Here is a 17,310-nt window from a genome sequence, read left to right on the forward strand (position 1 = left end):
ATATTAGGTTCTTCTGAGCATGTCACAGGCATTCAAACACTAGAGGCTCATTTCAAATCTGTTTATTTTGTAGTCTGCTACTGAAGAGATTCATAACAACCAGGGTCACATTCCCAGAGTGCTTAGTACAGTATTCACTGTTATGTTTTGCTTGTTTGGTTACATGTAGTGGAAGTTTTTTGAGAATGAATGCTCTGCTCTTAAAACAAATGTATTGGAATGTAGCAAATGTATGTTCAAAGAAACTACCACTACAACACAGTTAAATGCATGTCTGTTTGACACATTATTATTTTGTGGCAACAACCATCTTAGCTCTCATTATGGAAATTCCACACATATGCATGCTTGCAAGAAAAAAACTGAAATGGCTGCAAACCACCCCAAAAGCCTATAATAGGTTTAGCATTCCATTCTTTGTCCTAATGCTGTTGTATTTAAATCAATATAACCATTGATAAAGACCAGACTCTAGTAATGAAAACATTTCTGGAATTCACTGTAGCATGAAACACCACAGCAGCACTTGTAAGCAACATTTCAAAAGAGAATCCATCTAATGTTTAGAACTCAGAGGATTAATGAAATGCTTATGATGACCAATGTTGACTTTGCAATAACAATTCACACACAGTTCAACTGTTGAATGATTTGTGTTTAAGCATGCCTGAAATATATAATAGTATCTATGACTATCTTGATTTATAGATTGAAGGAGGGGTTGTCCAAAATACACACACATCACTGTTAGACTTTGGAATTTTATTTACTGGGTCAGTCTGCAGTTCTCCATAAAAAGCCAGCTGGGTTGTCCAGTATGGTATTCTTGATTCTCAACGTTGTGTACAAAGCCCTATCACCATTCATCTTGTATAGTTCATTGAATGACTGATTACTTCTTGGATTAATTCACGCCTCCCAAGTAATAGTGAGAACCAGGTGTAAACTGAAGAAAGGTTTCTGCACTCTCTTGAAATATTTGAAGTAGTTAGCATGTACTGCCTGTACCTTAAGTCCCTGTAACAAAAAATATACGCCTTGTACAAGACACCTGAATCGTATGTATGTGATGTTCCCACTTATATGAAAGAGTTGAAGTTCTAAAATCTAATTGCCTAATGATGAGCTGGGACTACATGGCTTTCATAACAGGGACACTGAAATTTTCTGTATATGCATAGGCTACTAGCAGCAGCATATACAGAATATATACAATACTGAGGCTTGCATGTCAAGTATACCTATTTTACTAGCATCACTTTGCATGAAAACCGGTGTGTGGATTGCACAGAGAACCTGGTTTCTTGACCTTCTGTCAGTGTGTTTAAGATGTGATGGTGGCGAAACCATGATCTCAACACTGCTTTGATGTGCTAAAGGCGCCATCTTCATTACTTCCTGCCAGAAGTCATGAAATATTAGTGGTGCTAATATTTTTTAATGGAAGCTCAGTGTTTCATTACTTTAATTCATTGCACTGTCTGCTTTTCATTTCTGCCAGGGGAGCTTTGAAAGATTCTAATGGTTTTGCATTGTCTTTCACCAATTCATTATATATGTGTTTGCAAGGGAGAATGGAATCATTACTCATTAGAGAATTATTTAACTGTAGCGTTAAGACCAAAGATTCTCTTATTGTCCCATAGGGCTCTTCCAGCATTCTTTTGGATGACCCATGCCTCACCTCTTTCCCACAAATACTCACCTGAAGGCTAATAGATCTCTGCATCCTCTTTCTCAAGATTGATGCTTCCTGAAATCAGCAGGTCTTCACAAGTATCATCTGAACCCAATTAGCCCATCTGAACCCAATTAGCCAATGCAATAAATGGACATGCTGTAATTTCTATCGGTTGTGAATAAACTGGTCCAAGGCCATTTGATCCTCAAGTGAAGTCTTTCACCCACTCTCATAATATGCCAGCCCAGGGTCACCCAATAAAGCAGAATCGTGTGAGATTCAAGACAGTCCAACAGGAAACATTTCTTCATCCAGACCACTGTTCAGCTACAAAATCCACTACCATAATATGCAGTGATGGTCACCAATTTGGAAGGCTTTAAAGAGGATTAGACAAATGCATGGAGTTTAAGGCTATCAATGGCTCCTAGGCTATGGTGGCTATGTACTACTTCCAGTGTTGGAGTCAGTATTGCTCTGAATATTAGCTGCTGGGATTCACAATCTGGGATAGTGCTGCTACATTCAGGTCTGGCTTATTGCAGATATTAATATTGCACAGTTCAAAGTGACTGGGTGCATTAAAAACTGGCTATGTTTGAAATGAAGCATTGTCTAGATCCATTAGATAGTTCAAAACTTTACTGGAAGAACTTTCTTCATAACATAGCAAAATGATACATCCAAACAGTTCCATGAGACATATACGAGTCCAAGGCATAGGCTCAGCACTTTACAAAAAATAAAATACTCCTAACATTCCTATAAGCAGAGGTCTCTCTCCCTTTGCAGCCTCCATTTGCCCAGAGCTGTTTCCATGGAGAGCTTCATTTATAGCCTCACTCTTGCAGAGTCTGAGAACAAAAAGACTCCAGCCCTTCCAAGATGGCAAATTTTGCAATTCAATACCTCTCATGTGATCTAAGGCTAAACCATCACATCTTAGCTAACAGAAAACAACAATAGTTAATTATCAACTGAGTTAGAGTTCCGAGTCCTATTCTTGGCTTCAGTATAGCTCTGTGGGAAATCCCCATGTTAAATCTTTCATTGATACACATAGCCATTCCCATATCAATGTGAATTAAACCAATTATACTTAACACGGCTTGCAGCCTTCCCTTGGGCATTTGGTTAGCCACTAGGAGAATAAGTTGCTGGATGAGATGGGCCTTTGATCTGACCCGAATGGGCTCTTCTTGTGCTCTTAAATTAATGTGTTTCTCATCTCTGTTCATTTAAGTACACTCATTTAATACGATTGTGTTGGTTTTTCTGCAGATATTACAAACATATTAATTCTCTTACTATTTCTCACATTGTTTATGGTAAAACTATAACAGTCTTTCTGCTTCTTATTTGGTATTTTCCACTTTCCATTTCAACCTTATTACTCATCTGCTTTCCAGCGGTTTCTCTCTTTTCACTTTCACTTTAAACTACTTGTACTTCCTTTAAAAGGTCACCATGATCTTGCTTCTCCAGATCTAATAAATATCATAATTTCTACCCATAGGGTAGATGCACAGGTGGGGAGCATTGTTGTGGATAACAAGCTGTGGCTTGTGTTAGTCCATCCCTACTGATCTTGAAGTCCTTGAAGACTTGCATGAATTCTAACACACAATGCTTGCACTGTCTTGCTCTAAAAACATCCTGGATGTTGCTCTGCTTCTCTGGCACTAACCATAGCAATTTGAATTTCAGTTGATTCTAGTACCTATGCCATATTTTATTGTTTTGTTTTCTTTATTGCATTTATATCCCACTTCTTCTCAAAGGAGGTCAAGATAGTGAGCTCCACATTTAGTCCGCACAACATCCCTGTGAGGTAGGTTAGCCTGAGAAGCATTGTTTGGCCCAAGGCCAGCTTCATGGCAGACTAGGGATTTGAACTCTGGTCTCCCGGATTCTAGTCCAATACTCAACCACTACACCACACTGGCTTTCATATATAACATATGCCTCAGCATTCACCTCTATCATGAAAACACACACTTAATGAATGGGGTTTACTGATTCATAAAAAAACTGAGATGTAAATTGCCCCTTGTCCTACTGGAATTGATATGTGTGTGCAAATGTGTAGTAAAAGACAGTATTAGTCATTTTATCTGGCCTGTTCCACACACACAAAATGTTTCAGTTACAGTGCCTATTTTAGGGGGGAACAAGTGTACCTTGCAGAAGACACAAGAACAAATACTTCCCTCATTTCTCTGTGTTGAGAGGAGCCTGACTTATGGATTCCATGTAGAAGAAAATTAATGATCTCCTTTCAAAGAAAGATTCGTACAAGAACCAATAAAATAAAACAGATGTTATGACTTGACCTGGGTTGTGTGTATCAGATACAAACCTACATCCATATTTTAAAATCAGATGATAATAATAGAAGCCTTTGTTTTGAAGAAGGGGTCTAAACCAGAGGCGCCGTCACAGCTGGTCAGTGGGAGAGATTACACCCATTATTCTGTCCTGAAAAAGAACAGAATTAATGGCAACCATGTTTTAAAGGGAACAAGAGGGCACCTGAAATATTTCAGTAGGTTCTCCGTTCTTCCGTGACAGATTTTTCCCCTTCCTGCCAAGTATGCATTTTTATAAATAACTGATGATTTGCTTGTTTTAACTATAAAAGGATGGATTCCCCCCTCCCTGCTTTTTATCAATTTGTAGTTTAAAGATCTAAATAAGGGATTGGGAATCTGTGTCCCTCCAGATGTTGTTCAGATACAACTCCTGTCCTCCCTAACCATTGGTCATAATGGCTTGATTTCTAACAGAAATCAAGCATTTGTTTCCTTGCGCAGAAATAATCTGTTTCCATCCAGGTTTTGATCTTCAGTAGTTTGTTCAGTACCTGGTGGTTCTCTTTGAAGTTCATCATATACTTTTTGTACGTTTAAAGAGGGCTGTGTTGTTTTAGCCCAAACTAACACCCTGTTCTATTCAAGAAGGAGTTGGAATTATTTAGCCAGCTGTGAACACAGATGGAATAGCTTGGAATGTATTTCCAAACAGAAATCTGGAAGTTATACTAAGAAAAACAACAAAAACCTAAGATTGTGCTATTGACCAGGCTAATATTAAAGTATTAATGTGTTTTCCAATGGACTGATGCACATGAAAACTTTTCCGAAAAAAGTGAGCCTTCCAGTAACACATGGAACCTAAACATCTGAAGGGATCCACCATACGTTTCTTTTGTCTTGCCTACAAATGTTATGCAATGCCTCTCCCCATCTTGCGTAACTCACAATCTCAATGGATAAAACCGCTTTTGGTGGAGCAGTAAACTGAATGGACTGAACATTAAGAAGTAATAATAATCAAGTGTTTGAAAATGTGCTTGTATTTATATTTACAGGTGCATGAAATATCCCAGTTCATCATCACAAGAACCCTGTAAGGTAGAAAAGGCAGGGAGATAAGTGACTTACTGAAGGCAATCTAAAAAGCTTCATATTTCACTAAAAATTGAACCCAGTCCATCTGAGTCCATCTTAATTATCTATATACAGTGGTACCTTGGGTTACATATGCTTCAGGTTACATACACTTCAGGTTACACACTCCGCTAACCCAGAAATAGTGCTTCAGGTTAAGAACTTTGCTTCAGGATAAGAACAGAAATCATGCTCTGGCGTTGCAACGGCAGCAGGAGGCCCCATTAGCTAAAGTGGTGCTTCAGGTTAAGAACAGTTTCAGGTTAAGAACGGACCTCCAGAACGAATTAAGTACTTAACCCGAGGTACCACTGTACTGGCAACACTAGGTAAGTTTCTCCACTGCATGCCAAACAGGCCCCCATTCCAGTTTCAATTTTTAAAAAGCTTGGCCTTGTGTGCGATCCAGTAGGGGTAACTTGCTGCAATAGCCCAAACTGCTGAAGAGGGATGTTTTCTCTGTCCAACCAATTCAGGCATAGTATGGCATAGATACTGAACCACCACACTTGCACAATAAATGAGAGGTTGTATATCGGTAGTTCAGCAAACACCCAGCATTATTGGTCTCACAATGTGCCACCATATTGTACCTTTGTACCTAACTTATTTTGAAATATACACCAGAACAAGAGATTTCAAAGTTCCAGTATAATAATGTTTCTTGAAGAAATACAACAAGGATCGGGTCCAAAAGAAGATGAACAATGTATATATCTGAAGCTTAGCAGCACTTTTTGGTATTATCAAGGAATATGGCATGGTCAGACACAATGTGAGGAAAGGAAAATGGGGAATCTTCTGATCTTCGTCTCAATCTCCATGCAGCTGGTCTTGTTGGAAGCCTCTTGGAACCTTACTTATGACCTCACCAAAGGAGAGAACAAACTGCCGTCTTGATGTCATGACTGAATCCTTCTACTATTCATAGGTCTGTGGTTTGACAGAAGGTAAGCTATGAAAAGGGGAAAGCTGAATATATCTATGAGTCCTTGAAAATCTCTCACACACTCCTCTTACACCCACACCCACACTTCATTGACATATGTTTGAGATACAAAATTAGGAATAGTCTAAAGAAAGAAAAAGGAAGCAATATAACCAGAATTTCCTGAGTTCAGAAAATGTCTTTATCCTCTCCATTCTCCAATGATTCTAGCTTATTTTGAAATGTGTGGGCTTTTGCTCTGTGAAGTCTTTATAGGATGCCCTGAAGTTGCCTTCAAAGAAACATTTCTTGGAGAACAGTCTTTGGCTTGAAAGAGAAGAACCCACTTGGGAGTTGGTGTGGATGAAAAATCTTCAAACACTAGTAGATCAAAGATAGACCTTACAAAAATGTGACTTTCTGTGTGAGCGTTGGTGTATTTCAGTTACTGTTACATCTGGAAAGGAATCGCATCCAGTGTAGCTGCTAGGAATTGTTAGAAAAGGAAGAGAAGACAATGGAGGTGCTTTTATCACTCTCATGCATAAATGCAAGCAGTGTGGTCTTTTGTTTTTATCCTTCCAGAACACATGCCAAAGGTCGCAGGTTCAATCCACAGCATCTCAAAGCAGGGCTGGGAAATAAACTTGTTGGAAACCCAGGGGAGAAGCTGCTAATCTAGGCATAGGCAAACTCCGGCCCTCCAGATTTTGGGACTACAATTCCCATCATCCCTGACCACTGGTCCTGTTAGCTAGGGATGATGGGAATTGTAGTTCCAAAACATCTGGAGGGCCGGAGTGTGGCTATGCCAGTGCTAATCAGTGCAGGTAATCCTGAGCTAGATCAATCAATTATCTGATTCAATATAAGGCAGTTTCCTATATTCTATATCATACAGCCTCACACAGACACAACCAAGAAACAATTCAAACAAAGCACATTTAAGCATCATTGATTTCAGTGAGACCATTGAGCACATGCTTAAATCTCTACCATTCAAATCAATGGGAGTGGGGGTTTTCTTTGGGGGGGGGGGAAATTGACTGTAACAGACTCAGTAGTGAGCTGCAGGGAGCTCCTGACCTCCTGTTGCCTGTGTTGCTACTGCTTACTGGGAGGGCAGGAGCAGCACAGTGTGGTGGAAATGTCTACCACTGCTGATCATACCTACACTGCCAGGGCCGGTCCACTCAAGAGGCAAGGTGAGGCAACTATCTCAGGTGGCAGGAGCCACAGGAGAGGCAGATGTAGATCTTTATTCTCCCCTTCTTCCTGATGTAGATATTCACCTATTCTTCCCCAGTAAGGAGGGAGGCATCTTCTGTGGTCTGCCTCAGGTGCCAAAATGTCTTGGGCCGGCCCCGCCTACTGCATACACATTTATGTGCTTCCTCTCGGCTTTAGGATATGTACACCCAGCAGTTCCAGAATATGGTAGTGTAACATATGAACCCTTCTGAATCAGACCAATGGCCCATCTGGTCCAGGGTCTTGTTCTCACAGTGGCCAACCAGATGTCTGTGAGAGGACAGCAACAAAGACACAGTTGCACTGTCCCCATGCATTGGGCTTTCAGAGGCATGCAGTCAGTAGTGGAGCTTCATGCTCCAGCACCATGGGGCGGAGAGCAGGCGGGGGCAGGGCTGGAGGTAGAACATAGCCACTGATCGCTGCGTCCTCCTGTTTGCTTAACTGAGCAGACATAGGAAAGGCTATGAAAAGCTATGCATGGGCCTTCTATTCCCTATAATGACATAATGTGGCATCTATATTTATTCCTTATATTTTTACCCCACTGGAGCACAGTAACACAAACATCCTGTCTCCATCACTTCCCACTCTGTGGAGTCAAAACACATACCATCATGTGATAGACAAAAATTCCATGACTGCAATCATGGAGCAGGAATTCTAACATCTTCCTACCATAGGAACCCAGAGTGGCATACACATAGAATCAGAATTGTAGAGTTGGAAGGGGCCCAAAGGACCATCTAGCCCAGCAATCCAGTTTAAACATTTTAAACAGCTGTACAAAAATACTATCAGGATAGCAGTATAACTATACAGAACAGCAGGAGGGAAATAACAGTCCCAGTCCCCTTTCCCCAAAGGCCTGTATGCACAAACAAGTGCATTTTTAACTTGTTTGGGAGAATGATGCCAAATGGGACCATATTATGCAAAGAGTGGGTGGAAGATGGAATGTGCTACATCCTGTTGGGACGGAGCTGAGTCATGCGTGCATCTCCCAGAGTAAGAAAAGGGAAGAGCAGCAACAACAAAAATGGGAACGTGGAATGAATTCAATGTTTACAAAGGTTACAAAACCAAGGCTTCTGTTTTACACACTAACTTGGCTGAAGGGTGATGGGTCTGATCAAGACAAATGAGAAAACAGTGTCAGCTCTGGGGAAATTAAAGGAGTGAAATGTTTTTATCTTTTTATACAGCATATGAACGATGACAAATCAGCTGAACTAGATTAATACAAATAGGAGAAACTTTTTAAAATATTGCAGAGAGCTTACTTGCAAGCCTTTGTGAGAAGGTTCAATGAAGCCCCATAATGTTATGGGGTTCAGAATACAGACATATCCATTATTTGCCATTAGATGGGTTGAATGTACAAAGCAAAAAGAGCTGTTTGAGTTGGTGAGCTCAGGGTTCCAGTAGAATAGGGATTTGGCCATGATTTTGACTAGTTGCATTTGGACCAATGACTCAGGGCGCTTCCAGGTGACCTTTTTATGGAGTTTTTGCCCTGTTATGCCTACACAAAGTTTGCAGGAAGTTGTACAATGTTGACTGTTATTGATAATTTATTCTGATTTGTTTTCTGAGAGGTTACACAATGTTGCACCAAGTTATTGATATCCCACACTATTGGAAAGTCGCTTTGAGCTGCCTGTGACAAGAAAAAGCAATGGATGTATTTAGTAAATAATCATAAAAATAGTCATCCCTGATTTTCCAGTTGTGCTGGTAAGGGCAGCATCACAAAATCCTCGGAAAAGCACCAGGGACTAAAACCCCAGAGACTTGCGGGTTGGTGCCTCCGGTAATGGCGGAATTCCTTTGATCGGGAGGAATTTGCCCCGTGGGAATTTGGGTCTGGCCACCACGGCGAAGGCAGAGACCCGCAAAAAATCACAGGCGGGAGAAGCCTGTGAGCATGGGATTCGGTGGGCACCTTTTGCGCCTCCCTTACTCACGGGGAAACCCAGTTTCGGGGGTCCGGAGCGATGTGGGGTGAGAGGCGCGGTGCTTCGAATCGTTTGCTTTTTCCATGGAGCGAAGCCGCATAGCTGTTGCCAGAGAGCGCTGACTTTTTCCTGTGCACAATTTGATTCTAAAGTAACTACCCGTGAGTAGAGCTGAGGCGGGAGAATTGGATTTTTAAACGTTTAATTTGGTATCGTAACGGGGAGGTTCAATACAGGAAGTCTGCCTTCCCCTTTTGTAAATAGACTGAAGCAATGAGGCTGCAAGCTGAAGTCTTGGAAAGCCTATTGTAAAAGACTAAATTTCCATCTGTAAAGAACATTAACCCCCCCCCCCTTGGAGGCAGGAGAAGGGGGGGGAGTTGTGGACTGAATATGCCTGCAGGAGAGAGCGAAGAGAGTTAAAATACCGCCGCTCTGACCCTGGAAACGGGCTGCTAGCAGGACTGACGTATTTGGAATGTTCATTGACAGTGCATAGAACATTCATTGACAGCTAGCTAATAAGAGAAATACATTGTTTCTACTGTCTCCGGCTGCTTTTAAAAAGGAGTAAAAGTAACTGAAAACTGAAACTAACTTTGGATTCTTTGAACTGTGTTTAAAAGAGGACGTTATTGATTAATATAAATAGAAACTGTTTCCCCCTAGTGGAAGCCTCTGAAACTGGTTGCTTTACAAGAGCTGGGCTAGGGGAATTTCCAGCTGCAAGATAAAAAACTGTGAGACTCTGGGATTGACCTTGAATCTTTTAAGTGCTGTGGCAAATGGAAAGGAAAAAACAGACCAGCCAACTGCAGAAAAAACATTACGGTCTGGGAGGACTTTGCAGCAACCCAGGAGAGGCTCAACACCAGGCCTCCCTGCTTCTTCTGTGGCTGCTTCTGTACCAGTACACTCAAAACCAAGAGGAATGTCGACAGAAGAGGCCTTAGCGGTTGCATTAAATAAGATAAATGATTCACTGGAATAGCTTAATAAGAAAACAGATGCGACAAATGCGAAAGTGGATGCTGCAACTATCAGTATAAATAATTTGGGACAAAAGGTGAATAACAATACAGAAACCATCCAGAAATTGATTCAGGAATCTACTTTGATACGGCAGACTGCGGAGGAAGCTAGGGAGAAAGCCGTTGCTGAGGAATGTAAAGTAACACAATTGATTAGAAAGGACCAAGAGGTTAAAGGTATACAAGTGGGAGCTAAACAATACAAACTGAAAGCATTTGCTGACGACTTAGTATTGACTTTACAGGAGCCAGAATCTAGTACTAAAAGGGTATTGGAACTGATTCAAGAATTTGGACAGGTAGCAGGTTTTAAATTGAACAAGATGAAAACTAAGGTTTTAGAGAAAAATTTAACTGTGAATGAGAGAGAGAAGTTTCAGGAGGAGACAGGACTAACATTGGTTAAGAAAGTGAAATATTTAGGGGTTAATATGACTGCCAAAAATGTGAATTTATTTAAGGATAATTATGAAAAATGTTGGATTGAAGTGAAAAAGGATTTAGAAATATGGACAAATTTGAAGTTATCATTGTTAGGTCGAATTGCGGTGATAAAAATGAATGTGCTGCCAAGGATGTTGTTTTTGTTTCAAACATTGCAAATTTTGGATAAGATGGATTGTTTCAAGAAGTGGCAGAAAGATATTTCCAGATTTGTTTGGCAGGGCAAGAAGCCTCGAATAAAATTTAAGATATTAACTGATGCTAAAGAAAGAGGTGGATTTGCCCTGCCAGACCTTAAACTGTATTATGAATCAGCTGCTTTTTGCTGGCTGAGAGAATGGCTGCTTCTTGAAAACACTGACGTGTTGGATCTAGAAGGTTTCAATAATGCTTTTGGCTGGCATGCTTATTTGTGGTATGATAAGGTAAAAGCACACAAAGCTTTTAAAAATCATATTGTTAGAAAAGCATTGTTTAATGTTTGGATAAGATATAAGGATTTGTTAGAAAAGAAAACCCCAAGATGGTTGTCACCAATGGAAGCGAAGGCACAGAAAAAACTGTGGCCGAAATATTGGGAAATTTTGGAATAAGATGGAGACAGAATAAAATTGCAGAGTTTTGAAAAATAGAAAAATAAAGTGTGAGATTGGCTCCATTATTATCAAATAATGGAGGCATACAATTTGGACAAAAAAGTTGGCTTCCAGGTGGAAAAATCAAAATTGGAAACAGAATTGTTAGATTCAAAAATTAAGAATTTGTCAAGAATGTATAACTTGCTGTTGAAATGGAACACTCAGGATGAAATGGTGAAATCTGATCTGATTAAATGGGCACAAGATGTTGGACATAACATAATGATGGTTGACTGGGAACAGTTATGGACCACAGGTATGAAATTTACGGCATGTAATGCCCTAAGAGAAAACTTAATGAAAATGATTTATAGGTGGTACATGACACCAGTCAAGCTTGCAAAAATTTACCATTTGCCCGATAATAAATGTTGGAAATGTAATGAGATTGAAGGTACATTCTTTCACCTTTGGTGGACATGCCCAAGGATTAAGACATTCTGGGAGATGATTTACAACAAAATGAAAAAGGTATTCAAATATACCTTCCTGAAGAAACCAGAGGCCTTTCTCCTGGGCATGGTCGGCCAATTGGTGCCAAAGAAGGATAGAATATTTTTTATGTATGCAACAACAGCAGCAAGAATACTCATCGCGAAGTATTGGAAGACACAAGATTTACCCACCCGGGAAGAATGGCAGATGAAGTTGATGGACTATATGGAATTGGTGGAAATGACTGGCAGAATCCGAGACCAGGGAGAAGAGTCGTGGAAGAAGACTGGAAAAAGTTTAAAGATTATTTATGGAAATACTGTAAAATTAATGAATGCTAGAAAAATGTTGGAATGAAGTTATATGGCTTTAGTAGAAATGTTATAAGGAATTAAGTATAAATAGATTAATAGAGTATTAAAGGAAAAAATAAGGTTAGAATGTGCTAAGATAATTATAGGATAGAAAACAGAGGAAGATGGAAAGGAATTGCTGAAACAATTAATAGAAGTGGAATACAAAACGGGAGGTGTGAGGAGGTTGCGGAAATAAGTGAATGAAAGATAAGATATTGAAATTATTTGATGTGTTTTAAACTGTTTTTGTTTTGTTTTGTTAGTTTAATGTGTTAGTGTTATGTAGTGTTTTTGTATTGTATTGTTCTTTTTTGTAGTGTTTAAATTGTTGGAAAAGTAATATATATATATATATATATATATATATATATATATATATATATATTTTAAAAAACCCTTTTCTGCATTGCTTATGGGCAAAGGTGTATTGAAACCCTCCTGGAATCCCCTTAGGGCTGCAACACTTCTATTATTGCAAACCAGAGGAACGAGAAGGTCCTTGTCATGCCAGGCTGTCCTTCAGTCTTTCCTTTTGTGAGTCAAGGACCCACCACCCGCTAAGTGATAAATAAAACACAAGGACCCAAGTATTTTAGGTTAATGGTTACAGCATGTGAGTGGTATTGGCTTAGGCATCAAACAATCTATACATGATTCCACCCCGCTCAGCAGGGAGTCATTCAAGGGTTAACAACCAGTGGGAGGAGCTTGATGATGCAGGTACAACAGGAAGCTTCCCCTGGCGTCACCGGGGGTCATGTAATGGCCGTAGCCACCAGCAGGGCATTGGACAGGATCCACGACTGCTGGATCCCTTTAACGGAATACCCAACAAGGGGAGGGGCAGGTGATGGCTACAACCTGCCTTCTGACATACCGCACATATTCCAATGCCCAACCACCAATACTTGAAAAGTTGTGACGATTTGCTATGAGGTAGGCAAAAACCAAGAGGCTGGTACCAATTTGCCAAATGGATAAAATTCCTACCAGGCCCCCTGGGCAACCAAGGCAACCAACCAAACTCCATAGCAAGGTCAAAAGCATAGATGTGACCTAAAGGGAGGGTGATCCGTCGAATTCAGGAAGTGGCATGAGGGGCACAGCGCTGCTATGGCCGCTTAAACGCAGCTAAACCCCGCCCACAAGCCAGCTCTATTGGCTGGCTGAAGGGCATGGTGCGGCAGCCAGAATATCTGATGCAGGGGGGGCAAATATGCCCCCCTGCCAACGCTGGAACCGGCTCCCGCTCACAACTCCTTCCCTTTGTTAGAAGAAGAGGCTTTGTGCTGCCAACCTCTTACCCATTGCATGGACTTGCAGTTAGCTAGTTTCATAGTAAAGGTGTCTCAGTGGGTGTATCCTAACTGTGATTTTATGGATATTAGCGTCTGGTTTTGGTGTCTAAATTCATGGAGCACACACGTGATGACTTTTTTGTTTATTTCCATCTTAAAGCTACACACGATGAAGGAAGAGGACAACTCAGAGGCTAAAGTAACCCAGGATGAAAGGAATTATAAGCACAAAGCACGCTGCCGATTCATGAGGAAACAGAAAAATGGGATTTCACCCTGGAAGAACACTGGGAAGTTAAAGAAAAGGTTGCAGTCAAAGGAGGTATGGCCTCCTCTAATTCTGTGAAAAAAGTGCAGGCACCCTCCAGGACCTAGCCCTTCAATGTCAGGGAGCCGACAAGGAGAGCACGTCATTCACAGATGAGAGAAAAAGAGTGAAACACTTGGCTAACTTACAGTTAGTTTCTTTATGAAGGAAAGCAGAACAAAGAACACAGAGAGACTTCTAAAGGTTGCCCCTGTCTTAGTGACACTGTTGTCCAGACTGGCTTGTGGCTCCCCTTTCACTCCCTAGCCCTCTATGTCAGGCCCCTCCCTCTCTATAGCAACCTCCAAGGGATCCTCTCTATGCCTGCCTGGCTCTCTGCTCAGCAGCATGCAAAAGATGCCTCACTGGGTTTAAGGCAGGTTTCTCACCCAGCCCTACCTAGAGATGCCAGGAATTGGACCTGGGACCTTTAGCATGCAAAGGAGATGCTCTGCACTGAGCAATAGCGCTCTCCCCACCTCACAATGTTCAGAGATGTAATATTGGTTTCAGCATAGAACGAACTGCAGCAGAGTGGAAACACTGTTGCATGAGACGGTTACTGGGAGGAATGGAAAACAATGCATTCTTACATCTCTGCTTACAAGTGGTGTGATCATTGTTATTAGATAATAGATCGTTGATGTATGAAATTATGATTGTGGACCTTTCAGTACATTAACCTTTGTCATTTTCTTTCTAGAAAAGCCAAGAAAGTTTGAAAGAAACAAAGGAAAGAGCACCAACTCTCTCCTGTCAAGAAACCTCCAAGTCAGTTGAGAATAGTGCTGAGGATTTCAATACCGAGTGGACCATTTTTAATGATTTGTTCTTCTCAAGTGATGTGGCGCCCTGTAATGAGTTCATACCTTATTACAGGACATACTCAAACCTTGTAGAAATCCCTCTGCAGGTAAATATAGAATTGAGCCATGAGAACGCAGAAGAAGTAGTTCAAAGCGATGGCTGTGTCTTTAATCCTAAGTATGAAGATGAGCCTCTAAAGGATGTGAGTCTCACCACGGGATATTTTCCATATTATAGAACATATGAGGAATACTTTGGCAGCTCAGATCTTCCCAGTGAAATACACAGTGGAGCAGAGAGCGAAGGGAGTGTGGCAAACAATGCAGAGGAAATCAAGAGTGAAATTAGCTGTGAAACTGAGGAAGTATCTGAAGGTCCTGTAAGTACAAGAAAGGCCAAATCTTACACTGAACCCAATATCATACAATAATTTCCTTTATATCTTACTTTTAAAAGATTCCTGAAGGCAGCGCTCTTTAGGGAAGTTTTTAATGTTTAATGCTGTACTGTGTTTTTCATATTCGATTGGGTGCCGCCCAGAGTGGCTGGGGAAACCCAGCCAGATGGGCAGGGTATAAATGATAAATTATTATTATTATTATTATTATTATTATTATTATTATTATTATCTTTATGGATGGCAGAACATCATTTCTGTCGCTGCTCACCTATGAGATTTAGGGCCTAACTAAACATTACATATAATTATGTGTATTAAAACACCTGTAGTCTTTTTTACAAAGAGAAAAGCCAATATGCAAGTTGGCAATTTAGAGGTGTGAGGTTGTCTAACCACTCCCTGGGAACTCTATACTCTTATCTGTTTATTATTTTGGAAGAATTATTGCTTCTTTTGTCAATTTTTTTATTTGTTACAATATTTTCATGCCCATTAGGGATACATAAATAATAATGACAGAGAGGTTCCAACACTCACACTTCACAGATCTGAGGCCCATAGATTTCTGAAAGAGCATCCCAAAGTAGTCCACAGTTATTAGGGACTGGTCCTTAGTTCACATAATCCATGAATTTTGACCACGCACCCCTTTATGTTTTCAGGTTATTCAGGAAAACTGTGAAACATCAGAGGATACCAGCCAATGTTCTGAGAGTCTTCAGTTCACTGAAAACCAAGTATTAACTGACTCCATCATTGAGTCCTGTGATTCTGACCTCTCTCTCTTTGATGAAATTTTAAACCTGAGGCAATCACCTTCCGACAGTGGTTACTTTCCATATTATAGAACGTATGGGAAATTGCTTCTCGGCCCAGAAGCCTCAGGTAATGCACTCTGTAGCAGCAGAGATGCACTGGAAATGTTTGGTATGGAAAGTGAAGGAACTTTACCGGAAACTAGGGACAATGAGAATGGCTATTCGGTGTGCTGACTCCACTGGGATTGAAACCACAGGCATGGTTTTAAGGACTCTTACCATTGCACGGCCTAGTAATAATTTATATTGAAACATTTTAATAAGAAACTGTTATTCATATTAAGTTGAGCCATTGAAAAAAATGGGAAAAATGTTCAACTAGCTTTTGCTTGAACTTGAAGAAATTGACCATCTCTGGCAGAAGATAAAGGAGATGAAAAAGTTATCATTTTTTTAAAAAACTGCCAACCCTATAGATGATCAATCAGACTCTCAAATTGTTGAAGGAAAGAAGAATTTTGTCATTATCAAGGCAAGCTCCCAAAATACGCCCCCCCCCATACCACTGTTTAAAATAAGAAGTTGGTAATATGTGGTTTGAGATTTAGCTTCTCTCTCTACCACAAAAACTCAAGCTGAGAAAATCTGAGAAGAGAAGTCTTTCTGCAACCAAATAGTTCAGGGGCAAAAAGTGTAGAATTTGCATACTGAGGCATGGAGGATAATATACTGCAGATGAAAAACTAGTGTACTTAATCTAATGAGCAATCATTTCTGGTTGCTGCCACTGACAATTCCCTCTACAAGCACTCCTGTTACAGAAAGAAGACAGGGACAACTTGACCAATTCTCCATCCTGGCCAACAGCATAACAAAGATTCAGTATGTAACAGAGGTTTTGTAATTGCCCACTAAAGAGCAACTTTCAGTCTGTAGGAATGAAAGATGCATTATTCATTGCCATCTTTACCAGCTGATTCTTTGTCAGAGTTTAGAAAAATGTGGGAGAAGAAAGGAGAGGCATGGAGCCTTTGAAGAAGATGTAGAAGTCTTCAAATTACTAGTATGACTGCTGATAAGACATCTTTCAAGCAATCCTATTTTTCTCCATGATAAAAAACAACAAAAAACAGTTCCTGTATTTTGTTATATTTGATATGAGTTATGGATAGGGAGGGACTATTTTGTATAAAAACTTAATAAATACAACTATTTATTAATGTGCCATGTTTTAAAATGTGTGTTCATAAGTAACCCAATATGTTCTAGCAACCACATATAATTGGACAAATTTTTCCTCCCAGAAGCCCAGAGCAGCTTAAAAATGGCTTCAGACAGACTTCCACGCAAACACTGTACAGGATCAGACCTGTTTAAAACTGCATCATGTACTATAAGCAATTCCTTAGGCATAAGCAATAAGCCCAACTGGTTTTAGGCATGCCAAAAAATCTTGTGGTAACTAGAGTTGCAGCCAAAATTGGGAACGGATAATGGAATCTGTTTTGATTTTGCCACTCAGTCACTTTCAAATACAGTGGTACCTCGGGTTACATACGCTTCAGGTTA

The 17,310-nt window shown here is 40.3% G+C and overlaps 1 protein-coding gene across 2 annotated transcripts; it reads left to right on the forward strand.

Moving 5' to 3' along the window:
- Positions 1-5,997: 5,997 nt before the first annotated feature.
- On the forward strand, positions 5,998-16,964 carry LOC307211496 (uncharacterized protein). 2 transcript variants are annotated; one of them, XM_079968156.1, is made up of 4 exons: positions 5,998-6,080; positions 13,630-13,791; positions 14,480-14,962; positions 15,646-16,964. In XM_079968156.1, the coding sequence occupies exons 2-4, from the start codon at positions 13,639-13,641 to the stop codon at positions 15,973-15,975; spliced, it is 966 nt and encodes a 321-aa protein (XP_079824282.1). In that variant the 5' UTR covers positions 5,998-6,080; positions 13,630-13,638; the 3' UTR covers positions 15,976-16,964. The 2 variants fall into 2 exon arrangements, with proteins under 2 accessions (XP_079824282.1, XP_079824281.1); XM_079968155.1 differs by lacking the exon at positions 5,998-6,080 and adding an exon at positions 6,250-6,581.
- The last annotated feature ends 346 nt before the right edge of the window (positions 16,965-17,310 follow it).

This window comes from Podarcis cretensis (assembly GCF_951804945.1).
Source record: "Podarcis cretensis genome assembly, chromosome: 2".
Classification (NCBI taxonomy): domain Eukaryota; kingdom Metazoa; phylum Chordata; class Lepidosauria; order Squamata; family Lacertidae; genus Podarcis; species Podarcis cretensis.